A 19,197-nucleotide genomic window follows, 5' to 3' on the forward strand; every position below is an offset into this window, starting at 1 on the left:
AGTGAAACTTATTTTATTTACTTTTAACGTTATCTTTGTCTCTATATATAGTTCTTTAAGGTAAACAAGTGAATGGAAGTAATGTCTAAAAATTTGTTAAAAAAATATTAAAAACAGTGAATTAGATAGACACAAATTTTAGGGTTTAACATTGATTGGTTATAGACGTAAAAGCTTTAAACGGCTGAATGTATGTAATGTATAGGTTATATGTTCGCCTAAAGAGTGATTAGTGATCATTCTGAAATACGTAACATTATTTTTTTTTTCTATTGCAATGCCATAGACCAGTAACTTCTGACAGTATTCTGCTGGAACCGATAGTAAACAAAAATGATTTTATAATTAAAAAATTATTCAAATAAAAAATAACCTTTTTTCATACTAAATTATATATATGTTATTTATTGTTTCTGAAACCATTGAATTTTGGATACATTCACCCCTTTGAAACTTTAACACCTTTAACTAATTACCCCTTATATTTAAAACTTTTTGTGTACTTTTCATAAAAATATATATATTCATACCCGTTATTAAACATCCATTGCCTATTGATTTTAAATGTGCTGTTGAAAGATGGCTGTATCAACTCTGTCCAGTACCAACACTAGAGAACTACGATAATGTACCTCTTCAGTTAAATGTTTACATTTTTATAAAGGATTCCAAATTTTTACATTAAATGACATTCTTACAATGCAAATAATTTTACACATATGAACATGTTTTGTACCGTGATATCGCATGACTTTCATAGATGAATAAACCATTCGCATTTGGTATTCGTGCAAGCTATTTAATAATGTAACTTTTGTATACTATTGGTAAATAGAGGTTTACATAGCTTCTTGCTAATGATTACATTTATTTTATAAACTAAAAAATCTGGAATGAGTGTGGAGGAAGTTAGCAGTGAGCGAACAGTTTGAAAAATCCTCGGCCCTTCTCCGGTGCTGGGCCCATTAACATCGGAACTTGATTTTTGTGTGTTATAGTTATCTGAAAAAAAAAACAACTAAACTAAACACTGATGAAGAGAAATGTCAATTTGGCTTATTAATTTCTTAAATCAAAGTATTTTTTAATTTTTTTGCTATTTGTTGGTTTAACATTTTTACATACGCGTTTTATAATACTAAACCCACTATAAGATGACACCATGTTTACCATTTTCTGTGGCATGAAATTGTAAGTTTGATAAACCCAGTAACTAACTTGCTGTAAAACTTTAAAAGGGAAATAATGGCCGCGGTAGTTTCCGTTCCAAAATATTAAAAGCCTGGTGGCCCCATCTGCGCTTTGTTGTCTTCCCACTACCTCAACTTGTCAATGTTATGGGCTACATCGGCGTTACTTCCCGACTGTCTACTAGTTTATAACAAATATCGTAACAAAACTGTGTTAGCTTTAATCTGATATAAGTTTGAATTTATAAACCGTATCCTAAATATTTGTTTTGATAGTGAAAATTTCATACGTAAATACCTAATAATTAACACTATGATTTAAAAGGTGTTTATACAACACTCGTTAAACATTAATTTATAGTGACACACTACAGTAGCCTCAAGCTAATATATTCGGCCAAATGTCGAATCAAGGATTTATACATAAATGATTCAAAGCACGCATTACCTTGCAAGGAGGTTGCATCCAAGGCTCGCCATCGATTTGCATAGGGAAAGTTCTCTTTGTTGTTATTGTTATGGAACTGCATTGTGCTAAACGACGCCCTGATGCTCGGAGACCTGTTGGATAAATATACATTGTCTGAATACATGGGTACTCCGAAATATACATTATTACCGGCATATTTAATGCTTGTTTCTGTCCTGTACTGAATACATAAGCATGAAATAAAAAAAATGTATTATATAATCTGTAAAGTTTCACCTGTTCGTACTTGTCCCATATGTAGACAATTTTCCAAGCCGATAACTTCTATAAGCTTGTCACCGATATCTGTAAACATGGAGTTTTAGCAATAAACGTCGTTGTGTATTTACGAGATGAGTTTAAGAGAAAGAAGAATAAAAAATGTACGATTTTTTTGGCTGTTATGCAATTACTAAGACACATTTGAAAAAAATGATGATTTTGTATTTGGAGTGGTCATATCAGATTAATATATGTGTTTAAAACAATTCTTACTTATAATTTAATATAATGTACTTGTCTTAAAATAACTGAGACCTACGTTTTAAAAAGTGATTGCCATTTCTATTTTTATTTTAAATTAAACACAAAAACTTTTTCATTTTATTTTTCGAGTTATAATGGTAATAATACTCACTTACTATTTCAAAATACCTAGGAGGTACTTTGCTTAAATTTCTTAAATTTCTTTTAAAGGTGCTTAAGCTGCATAGCCTGTTAGAAGTATTCCGGCACTTCGTATGATGTGTATCAAATTAAATTATACACCCCGCGGGCAATGAACGTAAATAGAAATAATAAACTGGTAGTGATACATTCAATTATAGACGATAATACGATGTTATTAGGTTTTACCAGCACTGGTTAGAACACCTTAGGCGTGAATAAATAGCTTGAAACCTTCTAATGTTTCACTTCTGCTCGATTACTGATCGTTAAATTTCAAGTAATGATAGAAACCGTGTTACACTTGACTTTTACTTTTAATTTGACCTTGATATAATATGCATACTATTTGCATTGCCCGAAGGTACTTAAACTAAAGAGGTTTAATAATAAATTTGACATATTTCTATAAATTTTATTACATAATTATTTAATAAAAGTTACAGCGAGTTTATAAAAAATTACTAATAATAGTTTAATGAAGTTAGAAAAGTTAGAAAATAAACACATTACTATTTTACATTTGCATATAAACCCGACTCAAGTTGTTGTGTGCATTTGAAGATTATCTTCTAAGATTATAGCGCATTTGATGGCTTTTTTTTAAATTGAGGCATGTCATATTTTATGTAGGAATCTGATTTTGATTCTAAATTCTACAAAATTGGGCTCATCTCAGATTAGCACGTTAAATATGATAATCTTTGTAATTGAATCTACAAAGCTATAATATTCTAAAGTAATACAAAAATATTCTAAAGTATACCATTAGTGGCCAATATTGACATGAAATAAATCTGCAAGATGCTCTAAAACTTTCAAAATACTATTTTTTTTAAATCACAATTCATATATCATTATTGTTACCATTCAACATATACTGTATTATACCTAATAAATTTATTACTTTATTGTAAAGTTAACGCACGTTTATTTTGCTCTCCTTCCCAGCCATAAATAAACGAAAAAAATACGCCTACCACCCATACAATCTTCACTTCAATCATAGCGCACTTGCTTTTACTACCTCTAGTATATACGAAGTTTTCCTTTATCTTTTGAGAATCGACAAGCCTGGTAGTGCTCATGTCAGTTCTTTATTTATGGTAGTCCTACAAGGGACGAAAAATAGTTAATCGTAGTGATAAACTGGTACCTTGCTGTGCGTTGGGAAACCTGCCGCGTCTATGTGCCCCACTGGCACCCCACAGGTTGGAGCCGCCGTGTGCGTACGGAATGTTCAGGAGTGCCACACCTTGCAGCGCTGGACCCTTATTCAACTCGAGGGACATTCCATCACACTAAAATTAAAACATATTTCTTTAACGTTATTGTGACTACCGAACCTTCAAAAGCTACCTCTATATACAGGATATTTTCATATTTCATTACCACGTACCACAAGATCGATGTTTTCGTGCAAATTTTTGCAGCTAGCAGCAAACTGCTCAGAGGTGGCAAACTCGAAGTACCACAGTTTATTCTTCATACGCGAACTGAATTTATCCGGGTTTCTCTCTCGCTCCGTGTGGAACTTTACGCAAATAGCAGCATCCTGTAATGAATGCGCCAATATTTTTTTTACAAAAATCCTTAACAGTTTCTTTTACAATTGTTTATTCCATGTTATTATAATTGTAAGCATTTTTTAGTTATATTGGCAATTTACTAATTTTCTTTTCTATTTTCTCATTATTTGTAATGACGAAATACCGATTCACGCTTTTTATTGCCCAATTGTGTATCAATGTAAAATAATGAAAATATTTGACTTAGTATATACTTACGACGCCAACAGAAAAGTAGTTGTTTATAATGTTATACGGTACACAGGTGGGATGCGGCGCGGAGTCTGGCATTTGTAGCTGTTCGCACTGTAAATAATCGGGGAGTTAAGATGTAACCAAATTAAATTGTCAAAATCCTAAGTAAATCAGTTTTTAGAAGTAAAATTATGTTACGTACGACCGAAATTGTTGTACTGCGCTTTAGGTATGCGCTCGGCAAAATAGGGGCTAGTAAAGGCCGCTTCTATCTGTCAGTCCACCATCAACGCTCGCGGCGGCGGCGCTCATTCTCTTTTCTCCACAGCCCACCTCGCCGTGATTTCCTAACGCGTGGTACAGGGCTTTCGGTAGCTATATTGCTCTATAATTTGTTCGTTACATCTGTACTTCCTTATAATGTGTATCATCTTATATACATATTTTAACGTGACTAAAACGTAGCCTCAAATCTATGAAGGAATTACCGCTTGATATAACTATGTGCTTCACTGTAAATCGGAGCGGCTTTGGGTGTAAATTGTAAAAACTCACGGCTGCGTTGCTGTTTTCGACGTGGATCTGCCACCTGTCCATCATGACGGTACTCGCACGGGCGATCTTGTCAAGTATCTTGTGAATCGACTCGCCTTCGTAGCTGTAATAAAAAAATATTTTCATTATTAGCTATTACTTATATTTATTTCTTTTGATATATGTGATTCATGTCATTAAAGGGTTGATTTATTTCGGTATGCGCATATAAGTATACCAACTAAATCATCATAGTCATACAGCAAGCATTTCCAATGCGGCAAACGTCAGGGCACTTTATTCAATAATTCTGTTATTATTTTAGTTGTGGAAATTTCTATAGGCTTACAAAGCATAACGTTTCATTTCAATGAATATAATAGTTTACATATACAGTTTCCATTTAAACATGACGTAAAACTTACAATGAAATTAAAGTGAGAGTCTTTCTTTGTTTCACTAAGGTGAATTTATAAATTATATTTAACTAGGCCTCTGAGCTTACTACCAGGCCTTATTTAGCTGGCGCACCTTGGTTTGGAAGAGGTATACAAAAAAGTATTATGATTACACGGCTATTTGACTACGAAACTCAGACTTAACAACAGTAGGGCACATGGCGGTGGTTACTGTTACATACACAGTATCAAAGTCGCTTACCCTCCACCCCACCGCAAGCACCTGGCCAAATCGTTGCCAGTGCCAAGGGGAATCACACCGACAGCTGGCTGCATTTCCATCGGAACTTTATCTATAATAAACATGTTTTGTTTTATTTGATTTTATTTTCATTTGTGATTTACGTTAAAAATAATCTACGATTCATATTCATATAAAATAAAAAAATATACCCATGGTTTCTAAGACCCAGCCTACGGTTCCATCTCCGCCACAGCAAATCACTCTGTAGTTCCTCACATCTTTAAACATTTGGAGACCTGAAAGTAAAACAATGTGAAATAGCACTACTTATTATCTCTTTTAATACACGAAGTATAAACAATGTCTAAGTATTGCTGTAAAGCAAAATTATTGCATAAGGACTTAGGTTCAAGTAATTAATTGCTTGCCAATCAACATTTTTAATTTAAATTTAGTTATTGAACATTACAGGTTATTTTATTTTTGTTATGGTCGTTTATTTGGTAAACCAAAAGTTAGCGCATACAATATTAATGCAAAATAATATAAAGAAAGCTATTCACATGTATTAAAGGTCGTGAAGACGAAGGTCTTTGACCAATCTGTGTTGTCAATGAAGACATACGAATCCGAAACGTGGTCTCAAAAGAAGGCTCAAGATCACCCAGAGAGCAATAGCTCTGCTCGGAGTTTCGCTATGAGGCCGAATCAAAAATGAGGGGATCCGTAGAAAAATCAAAGTCACTGACGTAACTGGAAGGATTACTGGTCTGAAGTGGCAGTATGTGGGGCACAACATGCGCGCATCCGGCGGCTGTTGTGACCGAAAGGTTCTCGAGTATAGATCACGAGCTGGTAGACGTGGTCGCTGGAAGCGGGCAACGCGAGACTAGTCATTGTGGCGATCTTTGTGGTAACACTGTACATTGCAGTGGGCGTCCATCAGCTGACATGAATGAATAATTGACAAAATTTCACAACATAAGATAAATGTATACGCGAGTCACGTAATTAGGAAAATAAGTTCACGGAGGCTTTACTTTTTTTTTTATTAAAAAAGTATGCAGATACCAAATATTTTTTCTGTGTCTCTGATATTGGTGTTCATAGAAATTGCTGCATACACAAACTATAAACTGTATTTGATTGAAAAACTAGGATGATGAATTAAAATTTCTTAAATATCGGCTAAGACAATAAATTAAATAAAAAGTCATCAATGTTTAGTTTGAAATTTTTTTATTTTTTACGTGGTTCTAAAGTACCTTGCATCGGTCCACCTTTCGCGATGTCGTGCACTTGTCTCGGGTTGAGGATATATTGAAGCTTCCTCAGAACTCTGGAGCCCTGTCGACCTCCGGATTTAGGGTTAATGAACACGAGCAGTGGACAGGAGCCCTCTGGCGGGGTGATCTGGAATGATATTGGTGGTGCACGGGGTTCCTTCTTTTCTTCTCTTCTCTCTTCCGCTGTGGCCGAGATGGAGATGGGCAGTGATATTGATACTGGCAGAGTTTGCTGAGAAAAAAAAGTATAAGGAATATTTTTTTTAAAAAGTTGAAAAATTTTTGAAAAGAAAAAATAAGATCATTTTTAGTCATGTTTGTATATTTTTACCGGAATCTTTTTATTTGTTGTAATAAATACTTAGAAGCTGATGAAATATTAATAATTAAGAAAGAATTATAAAAATTCTAGTACAGGTTAAATGATTTACATAATTATAGAGCTTGGTAATGAATTGCTCTACTACTGTATTAAGGATATTATTAAAATTATCACAAGAAAACGGACAGAATCTGTCTTTCTTCCCATGACTTACACTAGTGGTTATTATAAATGACTCTATGTAGATAATAATATTAATAAATATAATAATGGAAATCTGGGCGTATCAAACATCAAGCAACGCCTTGGCAAGTTTAATGTACCTGGTCATGGTGGGGACGGTGTGGCAAAGAGCGTTGGCGGTCGAGCACCAGCGGGCGGATGGCAGTGGGCGGCAGAATATGTCGTGCGTGCCTCCCTAGTGAACAAGCACCGCCAGCACTGCCCACACAGCGATTGTGAAGCTGGAATAATATACAAAACTTATTGTATATGTAATGGTCATGTTACGCTCATACAAGGTTATTAGTTAAAGTGAACAGTGCCTTTCCAGCGGTAGAGGAATGAAACTTGGTATCGTAGGTTGCGGGTTCAATTACCGAGATGAAATCTTATGGGATAATCCCACTTTGTGCATTAATTACATAGGATTGCCACTGCTCACAAAGAAGTGGCCAGAGGATGGGCAGCACCTTATTCTGAGTAATATAATAGGACATTGCGCTCGCCAACTTGCCTGCCAAGTGTGGCCATTATGGTATATACCCTATAGATATCTTTGGAGGAGAGCTAAAACGACGACGACAATAGCAATTAGTTAAAAAAGCAGGTTATATATCGAATGAACATAATATACATATATACACACACACACACACTCATATATGTATATATATATATATAGATATATTCTTTCGGAACTTGCAAAGCGTTGTGCCAAAGTTGTCAAAGACCAGGTGACTTAGGGTTGAGATCATTGTACATTCAGCACATTTGAATTATAGTATAATTAAGAATTTACTTACGGTAATGTGGCACCAACGACAATGTAAACCCGTAATCCCGTTGTAACCCTTAATCTTTTTCCGACATCGCGCACATTTGCCATGGCAATTACCTAAAAAACATTATTAAATTTTATATAGTATTTTTTCAATGTTTTCCTTAAACATTTTACTTTGACATTCATAGAGATTATTTTATTTTTGTGTATATATCAAGAGAAGAGTACTTAAATAAACAAATTTGACTGAAATTTAAATCAAATTACGCTCTTCTGTAATGGCATCCTTTAACCTATAATAAAGTTACAAGGGTACCAGAAGCAATCTAAGAATGGCTTTTAGCAAACTTAGTCGATTTTGTTATCCGTGTTGTGTTATACCCACATGTGTTATCGTTATTATTTCACCCGTAAGATGTCCACACCACTGCACGTGGATCCTTCGCAAATTTCCAATAGGGCCAGTTGGAGGCAGATCGCATACAACGTTTTACGATAATCTTTTCAGTCTATTGTCTAATTAGTGTATGGAGGTACTATATTGCGCTTGTTCGTCCGTGGTCTCAACACCAAAAATTTAAGACTCCTTAGGCAATTTATTCAGCGCGCGATGTGACCTTCGCACTGCCATTTCAAACTTCCAAAACGCAGGGTTTCGTCGGTTATTTTCGTTCTTCTATGAATCAGCTTATTCGATCTCTCAGTGAAACCTTTTGAATAGTCCTCTATAGGCTTCCTAATGAGAACTGTGAGAGACCATGTTTTAATGTCGTAAGATATTATTGGTAATATCTAGGCGTTCTGACAGTTGTGATAGATATTGGATGAGATGTATCTTGTTACACATGTTTAACAAAGGTAATAAATAGAAAAATAAATTAATAAAAAAATTAATATTCCTGCTAAACAGGAAAAGGTACAAGTGCGCAATATTATAATACAAACAAATAATGTGGAAAATTAATAAACTAATAAATAATGAAAGTAAGACTGTGTTTTACCTTCAACCCAATGATGCGCAAGAGTGGCCGACGCGCGTCGTTTGGAGTAGGTTGCTATGCAAGACGCGGGTGCACGCTGCACGCACCGTTCATGCACTGTGAACTTGCAGACTGGAATAAGCGTATATTTATTAATTATGCGTAAGGTTATGGGAACAGTAGTTGTTACAATTGCATAAAATATACCAATTTATCATCAACGAGTAATTAAAATTTCAATATATTATTATAAACATATTATTTTTGACCACCAAATATTAACTTTTGTTTTTCAAAATTGCGGATTTGTTTTATTCATCATCATTATAGTCATTTCATCAGCTCACTGCAAGCCATAGGCCTCCCCCAAAGATCGCAATTTGGCTCAACATTTTAAATACAAATTTTAACCTTTTTTTTCAACAAATTCGTCTCATAAAAATATATATAGGCCAGTGTTTTAAAAATACATATAAGCATAATATTTTTCATAAATTAAGAAGTGATAACTTCAGACTATACACAGTCTCCAAAAATTTCTATAAAACTAATATATATAATACCAATAAAATGCTACAAAATTACAGTGCAGCAGTTAAATATTTATTTTTCATAGTCATGTTCGTAACAACCGTGGTCATTGTACTATTGTTACGCGGTCTATTTCTGTCGTTTCACATTATTTTGTATATATGGGTGGTTCCGTAAAGGCTTTTAATCGATCTACTATAAAGTTGAATTCTATGTATCTTGAGCCATTCATTATACTGTAAACAAGTAGTGTTTTGTAGCGTCGTATTACTTTTATATAATGCTGGCAAAGTAAAATTTTGGTTGCAGCATACCTTACTTAAACGGCTCCCCAAGTAGCATGTGCTGATTCCGAGGGTACGATTATACTTTAAACATTTCGTTACTGATAGTGTTGTATTCCAATCTCAAAGTGTAGCCAAAATATATCAAAATTACTAAAATATATAACAATGTTACTCACATATGCAACACAAGCCTTTTTTCCCCAGCCCCACGAGCATGTTAAGACAGAGATTGCAATACGCAGGACGATTGAAATGTTTCAGCCTCCACGCATGCTCGCCGTCTTCTTTTACGTTCGTGTCCAGCCCCAATAGCACAAGTAAAGGTATCGTTGTCATTCTGAAAAAATTCACAAATAAAAAGTGGACCATTATAAAGTCACTTTTCTTTTATATAAATTCTTTCAACCAAAGCTTCAAGAGTTCAATCAGTTCAACTCTATGACTTGGTTCCATGACGCAGGAAAAGTCATAACGACGAAGTGTAACATTGTGTGGCCGCTACAAAATTCACGAAGATATTTGTGCCTGAGGCTGCTTACTTGGAGGCATGTTTTTGGAATCCTTTAGTTTTCCTTGGATATTCCTATAGAATGTTTCAGAATGTTTCAGAATATTTCAAGTATATCTCTCCAATATAATTTTCAAAAGAAATAATTACGTTCTTTCTTGTTTGAAAAAATATATATTTTCGTCAAATCTCAACATGTACCTAGGTATGTACTTTATTATGACGGGCCTTTTATTGCACAGATCGAAATTTATTTTTAAAACGAATATTCAATTATGTGTTCTAAATTGCTTAAAAAAATACACAGTCATCTACAGCATGGACGGCTTGTTTTGATTGGCTACGAATTGCTTTGTAATCTTACGGGTAATTACAGAAATAACTGAGATTAAAATTTTCTCTCTAATACACTAGTTCTCAATGATGATAAATATATATAAATTAATGAACTTAATGTAAATATACGACGACGCGACGATAACGAGAGCGTGATACGGCCTTAGAGCCGCACAACGCTTAAAGGTCCCTGGAAAGATTGTTTTGTAGGAAGCAACACATATAATTAACATATTCGGACTAGGCACCGGGGCTTCGCGCTCTAAATAAGCCGTTGTTATAGACGGATTACTATTACTGCCACTTTGGAAATCATTAGTGAAGAAGTGCAAGTAATAAATTAAAATTCAAAAATTATTTATTCAACAAGGATGGATTGTTTAGATTTATTATTGACGTCGACATGAACCTACCACCTGTTCGAATGGTAATTGTTTTAAACCTGGGCAGAGTAGTATGAAACTCAGCGGAACTAGCGGAACTATATGTTTTTTTTAAATAATTAATCTGACTTTAATTATTATTGAAATAGTCTGGAGGCGAACATATAATTCTCAAGGTATGTTAACATTTATGTATACATTTACAGAGTAGTAACCCTTAAAAGAAATGAAGTGGCGAAAGAAACCACAGTAACATTTCATTAGCTACCAGTCAGAAAGGCGTATATGGTATGCGACAAATTTTAAATTTTAACCTAATAAAACTTCTGTTAAAACTTATAATTTCTCAAACAGAGTTTCAGTTATCTCATATAAAATTAATAATGACCGACTTTGCCACTGTGTTCATTTATTAAAACGAAGACATCCAGAGAATATAATACTTACCCCCCTCTTTTCCATTCGTCTAGAGAAACTGTTCCATCTGCGTCGTAATCTATTTCCACCATCATATCTTGTAAGATCTGAAAAACCATAAAATGTTGTTAAATCATAACATCATGTAACTACTAACACCGTTAGGATGTTTCAAAGAATACTTCTTTCGTAAATAAAAAATCATCACAAAATCGTCATTTCAACCGCAGGAAGTCCACTATTCAATATAGACCCCATAAAGTTCCAATAATACGAGTTAAAAGCGGCCTGGACTCAGGGTTTTTCGACGACCCTATTTAATTCGATTTATTTTATATATTTAAACATAAGGAGGCCACAAGTTTGCTGATAACAAGTATTCGCATTTTATAATCTATACATATAAAAATATAACTACGAAAATAATAAGTACCGGTATTATGATTTTTTAAATTCTATGGATAAGCATAATAAAAATCAGACAGTGGAAAAATAATGTAACCAATTAAAACATGAATGTAGACATAAGCGTACTGTGTAAGCTCAATATGGTGTTATTAACTCGTTTAGTATACTGTATGTATTTATTGATTAATAATTAAAAAAATAATTTATATTTTGGTGCACCTCACTGTAAAATTCCTAAATAAATCAAAATCTAAATTAAATTAAAAAAATTAAATCTTGTTGAATTTATATCTGCGATTTTTTTTACACACATTAATTTTGAAATGAATAATATTATATTACAGGAGAGATTTTTCAAAGTGATTGTAAGAAGTGATTCCTCATTATTATCATCATTACGTAAGCCAGATATCAACAGTAAGGCAGTGCTCCTCCAAATATTGCCGCCATGACTGATCTTGCTTGCCCGCATCCAGGGACTTCCCGCAATCTTCACTATGTAGTCAGTCTTTTCAAAAAGTGATCGTTAAAAATTAATGGTATAATCATAGAAGTAATAGTAAAGAAATATCTTCAAGCAATAGCTTATACAGTAGTGATTATAGGGACATTAATCGGTAGCGAGCGGGAGTTATATGTTTGTCGGTGCCTGTTTCATAATTCTTATTAAATAAGATGTTTTAAAATGTATTTTTACAGCTTTTGTTTTAAATTTCAGAGATACGGTGATTGTAAAATTTAAAAAATAATACGTTTACTAACCGGCCTCAGTTCTGACGTCTCCCATCCGAGATATTCGGCGACGGTCATCATTTGATTGACGATGCAATCCATCTCGTTGGTGTCGAGCACGCCGTTGCCGTCGGTGTCGTATAGCCGAAACATAACTGTCAAATTATATTATACAGCTGAGCTCCAGTGGCTCGTTACGAGACAGCAAAAATAAACCGAGGAGAGCGATAGTTAATGGCACTTCGTTAAGAGCTTACAATTTTATTTTAAACAAGCTGTCCCCCGCCCGTTTCGCGTAGCTCGCACTGCCATTTGTGGGTGTAAATTGAAATAAAAAAATTTTTTGCTATTTTTTAAAAAGCAAAAAAAGTTCTGTCCTATCTTCATATTTATGAGAGATGTATTTAGAAAATATGCATTTTTATTAAAGCCCCTTCAATCACCCTTGCGGCTAGAATTTTTAGAATTAGCTCCTACCTGACTTCTAGTCGAAGTAATATTCTTGCCTGATTTCAAGTCTTTAAGCCTTATGATTTCAAAAATATCGTGATGAGTGATGAGGTGAGTACTAACATTCTCACGAAAATTATTTACACAATTGAAAGCAATACAGTGAGGAGTCGTCATATACTGTCATTGATAAGTACATATTTTTTAAGGTATTTATTTACGCACACTTATTTGCCAATTATCTTAATCTACAGTTTAATTATAATTTAGGTAGCAAACCGGACATTTTTAAAGAAGTCCTTGACAATTATTTTCAAAATTTATATATTTTTTAAATAATTATTGTAAAAATGTATGCATTATATTATATGTTTTATGGTTGTCTAGAAGAAATTGCCAAGCGAGATAGGACCGCCAATTATTTTTTTTATTCTCAGTTACTACGCAACGATGTATAACCTTTCTCACGTGTACAATGAAATTAATTATTAAATAAATTAAATAGGTTGTAATAAGAGTAGTTTATGTTATGTACATTTTTAATATATATTTATTACCTAATGTGACATAATACGTGAACAGTATTTACTTTGTCTTTTACAAAGTAATAAACAAATGTTATTGAGACGCAGTTCATAAGCTAACAGTATTTCTAATACGTACATTCCAGTTTGTCTTCGGGTCGTCCAGCTTCTAATAACGAAAGATAGCATACGATATCCTTAAGTGAGACTCTTGCGGTATGTACTTCTAAAGTGGACGGACGACGCATTAAATGCTTAAAATCTGAAATAGAAAAACTTTTTTAATCATTGTCCAATAATAAAGTATATAAAGAATCATTGTTTTAGAATACTGTAATTGTCTGAATAAATGTTTTTTTTTTATTAAAAGAATAAAATACAAATGATTTTAACGATTAAATGACTGAATTAAAATTCATTTTTAGGAAAACTATGGTTAAATATCGTTTCTGTGAAAAAGCATCGAGAAGTTTTGAACTTATTTATGAATTAATATTTATAATAGCTTTGTATTTTTACATAGTTTGACTTAATTTTGTTTTGTTGTAATGTTTGCATTGGGGGGAAATAAATCCTTTTTCGGAACAAGAGTACAGGCTGTAAGCCAGACAAAATAATAGGGGTTCACGTTACGTAATTGGGGTTCCACAAAAATGTGTCAGCTTTTGATAGTGAAGATCTAAAATGTTGGCTTCACTTTACCTATCAATGTAGGCAGATAATATTTCAAGATGCTCAGCGACTGTTTCTAGTAAAAATTTGCATATACCATATTTACTATACCGTGTCGAGACTTGCAAAGCACTGCCGCCGTTCGTAACGATTGTTCAGGGGGCTTACCGGAATCAGCTAAATTTCCTAGCCTCTGCTACTAGGCTGATGCAGTGCAGATTGGTAAATATTTAATGTAATTTACGGGACATGCTGCAAAAATGTACTTTTTAAAATTACTGACCTTCAATTTTTGTCGATTGATTGACGCGCAGAGAATTACTGCTTTTTCTGCTAGAGTTCCTGGACATTTGACTGTGGCTGGGGCTGGTTTCATTGCGTCGATCTAAGCACAGCTCGTGAGACGAGTAGGAAGGGTGAGTTGTTACAGTAAACATTGGGTGCACGCTCCCTGACAAAAATATATTTTTCCCAATAAGATATCCGATTTGAAATACTAATTAATAACTAAAATCTAAAAAAAATATTAACTTCTTAGAGATAAACAGAAACATGGCGGTCTTGATGGCATTAAAAGAGAAGTTACGATATGCCAAACTTTCTTAACTATAAGCTCCTCAATTTCGGTTTAAAGATATGTAGTTCCTATAAAATAAATAATTAATTAGTTTTAATAAGGATGATGCTGATAATGTATCCAGTTAAAATGTATTAAAAAGAATGAGTTCTAATATTTGTGCGAAAGTTACTGAATTAACAAAAAAGAAGCAATTTTTTAACAAATTGCATATATATTTCAATTTCTATGTTCATGTTGTTTTTCCTCGTTACATATTTTTTCGACATGGTAATCCGTAATTAAATCAAACAATGCCGTATCTCAAGGACGTGTATTGCTAGTGTAAAATATGCTCAAGTTACCGTGATCTGTTTTGAGTGAATTATTAAGTACTTGAACAACAAACAACAATTAACAAATTTCAAGATACATTCAAATAACTATGACATAACAACTACCGCCTTAGTAATAACCGTGATCAAAGCAGTCGAAGCGCTATGAATGTAAAAAAATACTTCGGTATTATTTATTGATAATTAGTTTTAATAATAATTAAACTTATTCGTGTAGTAAGTCCATTTCGATGGAAAGCGGCCTGCGTTTAGCGTCTTCCAACGATAACGGCGCTATATAGCCTGCTTTCTGCCTATTCAACTTCCAATCCTCTATACTAGGTATATTTATAAAAAAACCAGTGAACATTGTTATATATATATTTTTTGTTACCTTTACTAATATAAGAAGGAAAAGTGACTTTTAAATAAAGGTTTTATTTTTAAATGTTCAGATTGGCAGTATTAAGTATTGAAACAGAATTATTTTATGTCATGTTCTTAATAAAATAGCTTACCGGTTCGACTTCGGGATCCTTTCTCACTTCCATCGACGGAGTCACCAGAGCTTCTACCCAGTTGTTGCAATCTTTCGGCTAATCCATGGATCTTAGAAGCCAGACTCAATTTTCCCTAGAAAGAACGTACTTATAAATTGAATATATATGATAACACTTTCATATTATGGCCAGTTTAATGGACTTTGGAAGGCCATGATGTATTTATTTTCGATAGATTTCGATATTTTTAAAGTTTTTTCTTCAAAACATAAAACTGACATTTTGACAACTTTTCTTATACTTTGTCTATCGTTAAAAAATATTAAACATAAAGGATTTTTATATTAATATTTACATTTGCGTTTCAATCATTAGCATAATACACATAGATATTTCGTGTAAAATTTTAAAATATGTATCCTGGCTTACACATGAAGCGCTCGCATGTATTCTATATATTATTTTTCTGTAACTGGCGACGCAAATTATTAAATTGAAAACGAAAATTGACACTTGCTGTCATCAAGATATATGTCGATGAAACTGTAAAAGTCAGAAAGGCTAGTGCTAACATAAATTAAAACATTTACGTAAGGAGATCCTATGCTTCTCAAAAGATCGTTGTAATATATAGTGCCAGTGATAAGCTTCAGAAGATACGTTGCATCCGGAACGCGTCGACGCTCATAAATGCGGCAAGAAGGATAGAAGTGTTAATGATGAATAATAATTAGTAAGTCTTATGATAAGTGCAAAATGTAGTTTGAATAATATAATAATTTGTAAGTAAAGTTTTGTCTTTGAATGAGAGGAAAAGAACGTTATATTTTTTGAAATTTAATAAAATACCTGATGATCACCGTGTGAAGTAACAGGCGCGCAGGCTGCTGTAGAACTGGCCGCCGCCATTTCTCGCAGAGCCGGCCTTTTGTCCCGCCGAACGAACGACAGAAACAAGTGCCTAAAATTTTCATCAATTTAATATATATTTTTAGGTTGTCGAAAATAACGGCATTGTAATTGATAAAGTCAACGTAGATACTTAAATATCGTTGGATTCTTTACAAACATAATCAGAATATAGCAACTAATCAAGCCTAGGTTCTTCGGCTGTCTTAGTCATACAGAATACTGAACAGGAAATAGAATTTGTTATTCGAATTTTTTACACGGATCATCATCATAATTTCACTAGTAGGAGCGAATGAAATCGGCCTGCATCTACTTTATGTGTGGACATTCTCCGCGACACTATCCTCTGTAGTTTTCACTCCAGGATCTTGGCGTGCGCACTACAACTTCAACTCACGAATGCGCTGAGCTGTTTCGATTACTTTCATTCATCTACCGATCTCATAATTTATGACTTTATCTCGTAAAGAAATTCCGAGCACAGCCCTCTCTTCATGTTTCGTTGAGTAACTGTGAGATTGTTAATTAGGCCCGGGAGAGAGACGCGTTTCAATTCTATACCACGTTTCAATTCCATTTAGGTAGATATTAAATCAAAATTTGATTAAGACATCAATATCTTGTATCTTAAATGGATGGAATGGAGCGGAAACTGTGAACTTATTTATACAATTAAAAACTGTGTAATTTAGAATATATTACAGTAGAGGAATAGAAGTTGATAATACATCAAAAAAGATCAAAATGAATTCGTAAGTCTCCATTATGCTATTATTACGTTAAAAAAAATCATAACCTCGAGAGTTCATCGGGAGTTGATACTTCAAGGAATGTATCCAGGAACCACCGGAAACCTTCATAGTCGATATCCTGAAACAAAAATAAATCATTAGTACCTTTTAATTATAGTATTTTTGAAACTATTTTAAAACATTCCTTAGCCTGTTTATTGAGATCGTGTAAAAAGTAGCATCTCTCGAGTTTAAAACTTAAAATTAAAATCTATTCCTATCGATAATTTCTTGTTTAATGTAAGCCTGTTTACCAGTCGGCAAAGACCTCCAACCCTTGCGAAGCTACAATGGTGAAACTCTTCACCATTAAATACTATGCTCATCTATCAAAGACAAAGATATCATCCGTTGTTATGACACAGGTGTATCACTTACCACTAAGTCAATGCACTCTTCGTCTTCTCGCTTAATGCTTTGAAAATAAATTAGCTACGAATTGTAGACAAAATTTATATTACTACCTGAAATCTGAACCTTCGAACTTAATACAAATTAATTATTTTTAACGTTATACACTTTTTAAATAAACGGGTGCATTAGAATTTCTTATTTTTATAATTAAATGTTATGTATATTATTCCACCATTTTAATGTCAGATGCATTAGGTGCTTCTGTTGTGATTTTCTTATTATATATTCAATAACTAAATTAATTTAATGGTGGCGTTGAATATTAATTATTCGAAAGATTTTTTATAATCACTGTGAAATTTGTAAAGCAATTAAAATTTTAAAAATTGGGTTTCTGAATTTTATTGATCTTTTTAAAGTGCTACCGAAACCAGTGTACCGCGCCTTAGACATGTGCGCAGCGATAGTATCAACCGCTCCTTTCAATCAGTCAACAAACAGTCTTTTGCCGCCGTTAACGTTCTCAGCGGCACTCTTTTCCTCGGCCCCAACTTTTTCTAAGGCACGGTATACCGGCTTTGGTAGCACTATACCATCATACGCAATTACTTGAACTTAAATATTCTAATTTCTTTACGGCTAAATGATATGTAGCCATGGTAGCGCTTTGACTGTTGCCGGGCTGTGTCGAAGATACCTCGGTTGCTAGGTAACTTTAAAACCTTCGCGCCTCAAAGGCGTCCCTTCGTATTTTATTCTTAGAATTATTTATACTTTCGAAGATTGTATGTAGGATATAAATGTCTTTGAAGGTATTACAGGCTCCAATTTGTTCGGTTAATAAAATCATCTCGTTTTTCGTCTAAGTTGGATTACAAATTTATGTGTTGGCGTGGTTTACTTATTATTAATTTTTGATTATACAAAATACGATGTACAATCTGATTTTATGTTATTGAGACTTTTAAAACCAACAATTTTTTTCAATAATTTATTGAGGTATGTTAAGAAACTAAAGTGTAGGTGTATTCTCTCAATTAGGAGACCGGATACATAATCATAGACCATTTCAGTTGATAGACGCCCACTGCAAGTCAGACTTCCCTCAAAGATCGCCACAGTGTCCGGTCTCGCGCCGCCTGCATCCAACGACATCCCGCGACGTTAGCTAAGTTTTCGGTCCACCTAGTGGTGGGCCTAATCATGCCACGTCTACCGGTTTGTGTTCGTCACTCGAGAACCTTTTGGCTCCAACGACCAGCGGTTGCACGAGCGATGTGCAGTTCCCTTGCCACTTCAGATGAGCAATTTCGTCGACTTATGTGGACTTAGTTCTTCTGCCAATCTCCTCATTCCTGATTCGATCTCGCAGCAAAACACGGAGCATAGCTCTTTCATTTGCGCTCTGACTGATTTTGGGCTTTCTGTAGGCCTGTCGTAAGCGACCGTGTCTCGGATCCATACATTAAACATTTTGGTATTTAGGACTAGAATATTTCGAAGCTTCACGATTGCTGCCTATTCGAGTTGGATACATTAATAAGGAAATGTTTCATAAAAGTTTTACCTATTTTATTTATTTACTAAAGTTTCATTTTTTAAAAAGTAACCTACTTTATAATTTTTCATAAAATTATGCGAAATTT

At 33.8% G+C, this 19,197-nt stretch overlaps 1 protein-coding gene across 1 annotated transcript in view; it reads right to left on the reverse strand.

Moving 5' to 3' along the window:
* Window positions 1-383: 383 nt before the first annotated feature.
* The window catches only part of Dgk (diacyl glycerol kinase 1), a 117,311-nt gene continuing 98,497 nt past the window's right edge, over window positions 384-19,197 (reverse strand). Inside the window, exons 4-24 of the mRNA XM_068765739.1 lie at window positions 17,203-17,276; window positions 16,344-16,455; window positions 15,513-15,627; window positions 14,387-14,554; window positions 13,571-13,693; window positions 12,488-12,612; window positions 11,348-11,424; window positions 9,850-10,010; window positions 8,877-8,987; window positions 7,898-7,989; window positions 7,196-7,336; window positions 6,530-6,782; window positions 5,474-5,560; window positions 5,283-5,373; window positions 4,644-4,746; window positions 4,113-4,199; window positions 3,725-3,880; window positions 3,482-3,626; window positions 1,897-1,965; window positions 1,639-1,751; window positions 384-1,002 (exon numbers count right to left, since the gene is read on the reverse strand). Of these exons, the coding sequence (XP_068621840.1) occupies window positions 910-1,002; window positions 1,639-1,751; window positions 1,897-1,965; window positions 3,482-3,626; window positions 3,725-3,880; window positions 4,113-4,199; window positions 4,644-4,746; window positions 5,283-5,373; window positions 5,474-5,560; window positions 6,530-6,782; window positions 7,196-7,336; window positions 7,898-7,989; window positions 8,877-8,987; window positions 9,850-10,010; window positions 11,348-11,424; window positions 12,488-12,612; window positions 13,571-13,693; window positions 14,387-14,554; window positions 15,513-15,627; window positions 16,344-16,455; window positions 17,203-17,276 (2,496 nt within the window). The 3' untranslated portion in view covers window positions 384-909. The remainder of the gene's footprint in view (window positions 1,003-1,638; window positions 1,752-1,896; window positions 1,966-3,481; window positions 3,627-3,724; window positions 3,881-4,112; window positions 4,200-4,643; window positions 4,747-5,282; window positions 5,374-5,473; window positions 5,561-6,529; window positions 6,783-7,195; window positions 7,337-7,897; window positions 7,990-8,876; window positions 8,988-9,849; window positions 10,011-11,347; window positions 11,425-12,487; window positions 12,613-13,570; window positions 13,694-14,386; window positions 14,555-15,512; window positions 15,628-16,343; window positions 16,456-17,202; window positions 17,277-19,197) is intronic.

This window comes from Battus philenor, unplaced genomic scaffold, assembly GCF_028537555.1.
Source record: "Battus philenor isolate CCGP_79_NKW_IND1 unplaced genomic scaffold, ilBatPhil1.0.hap1 SCAF_20, whole genome shotgun sequence".
NCBI lineage: Eukaryota > Metazoa > Arthropoda > Insecta > Lepidoptera > Papilionidae > Battus > Battus philenor.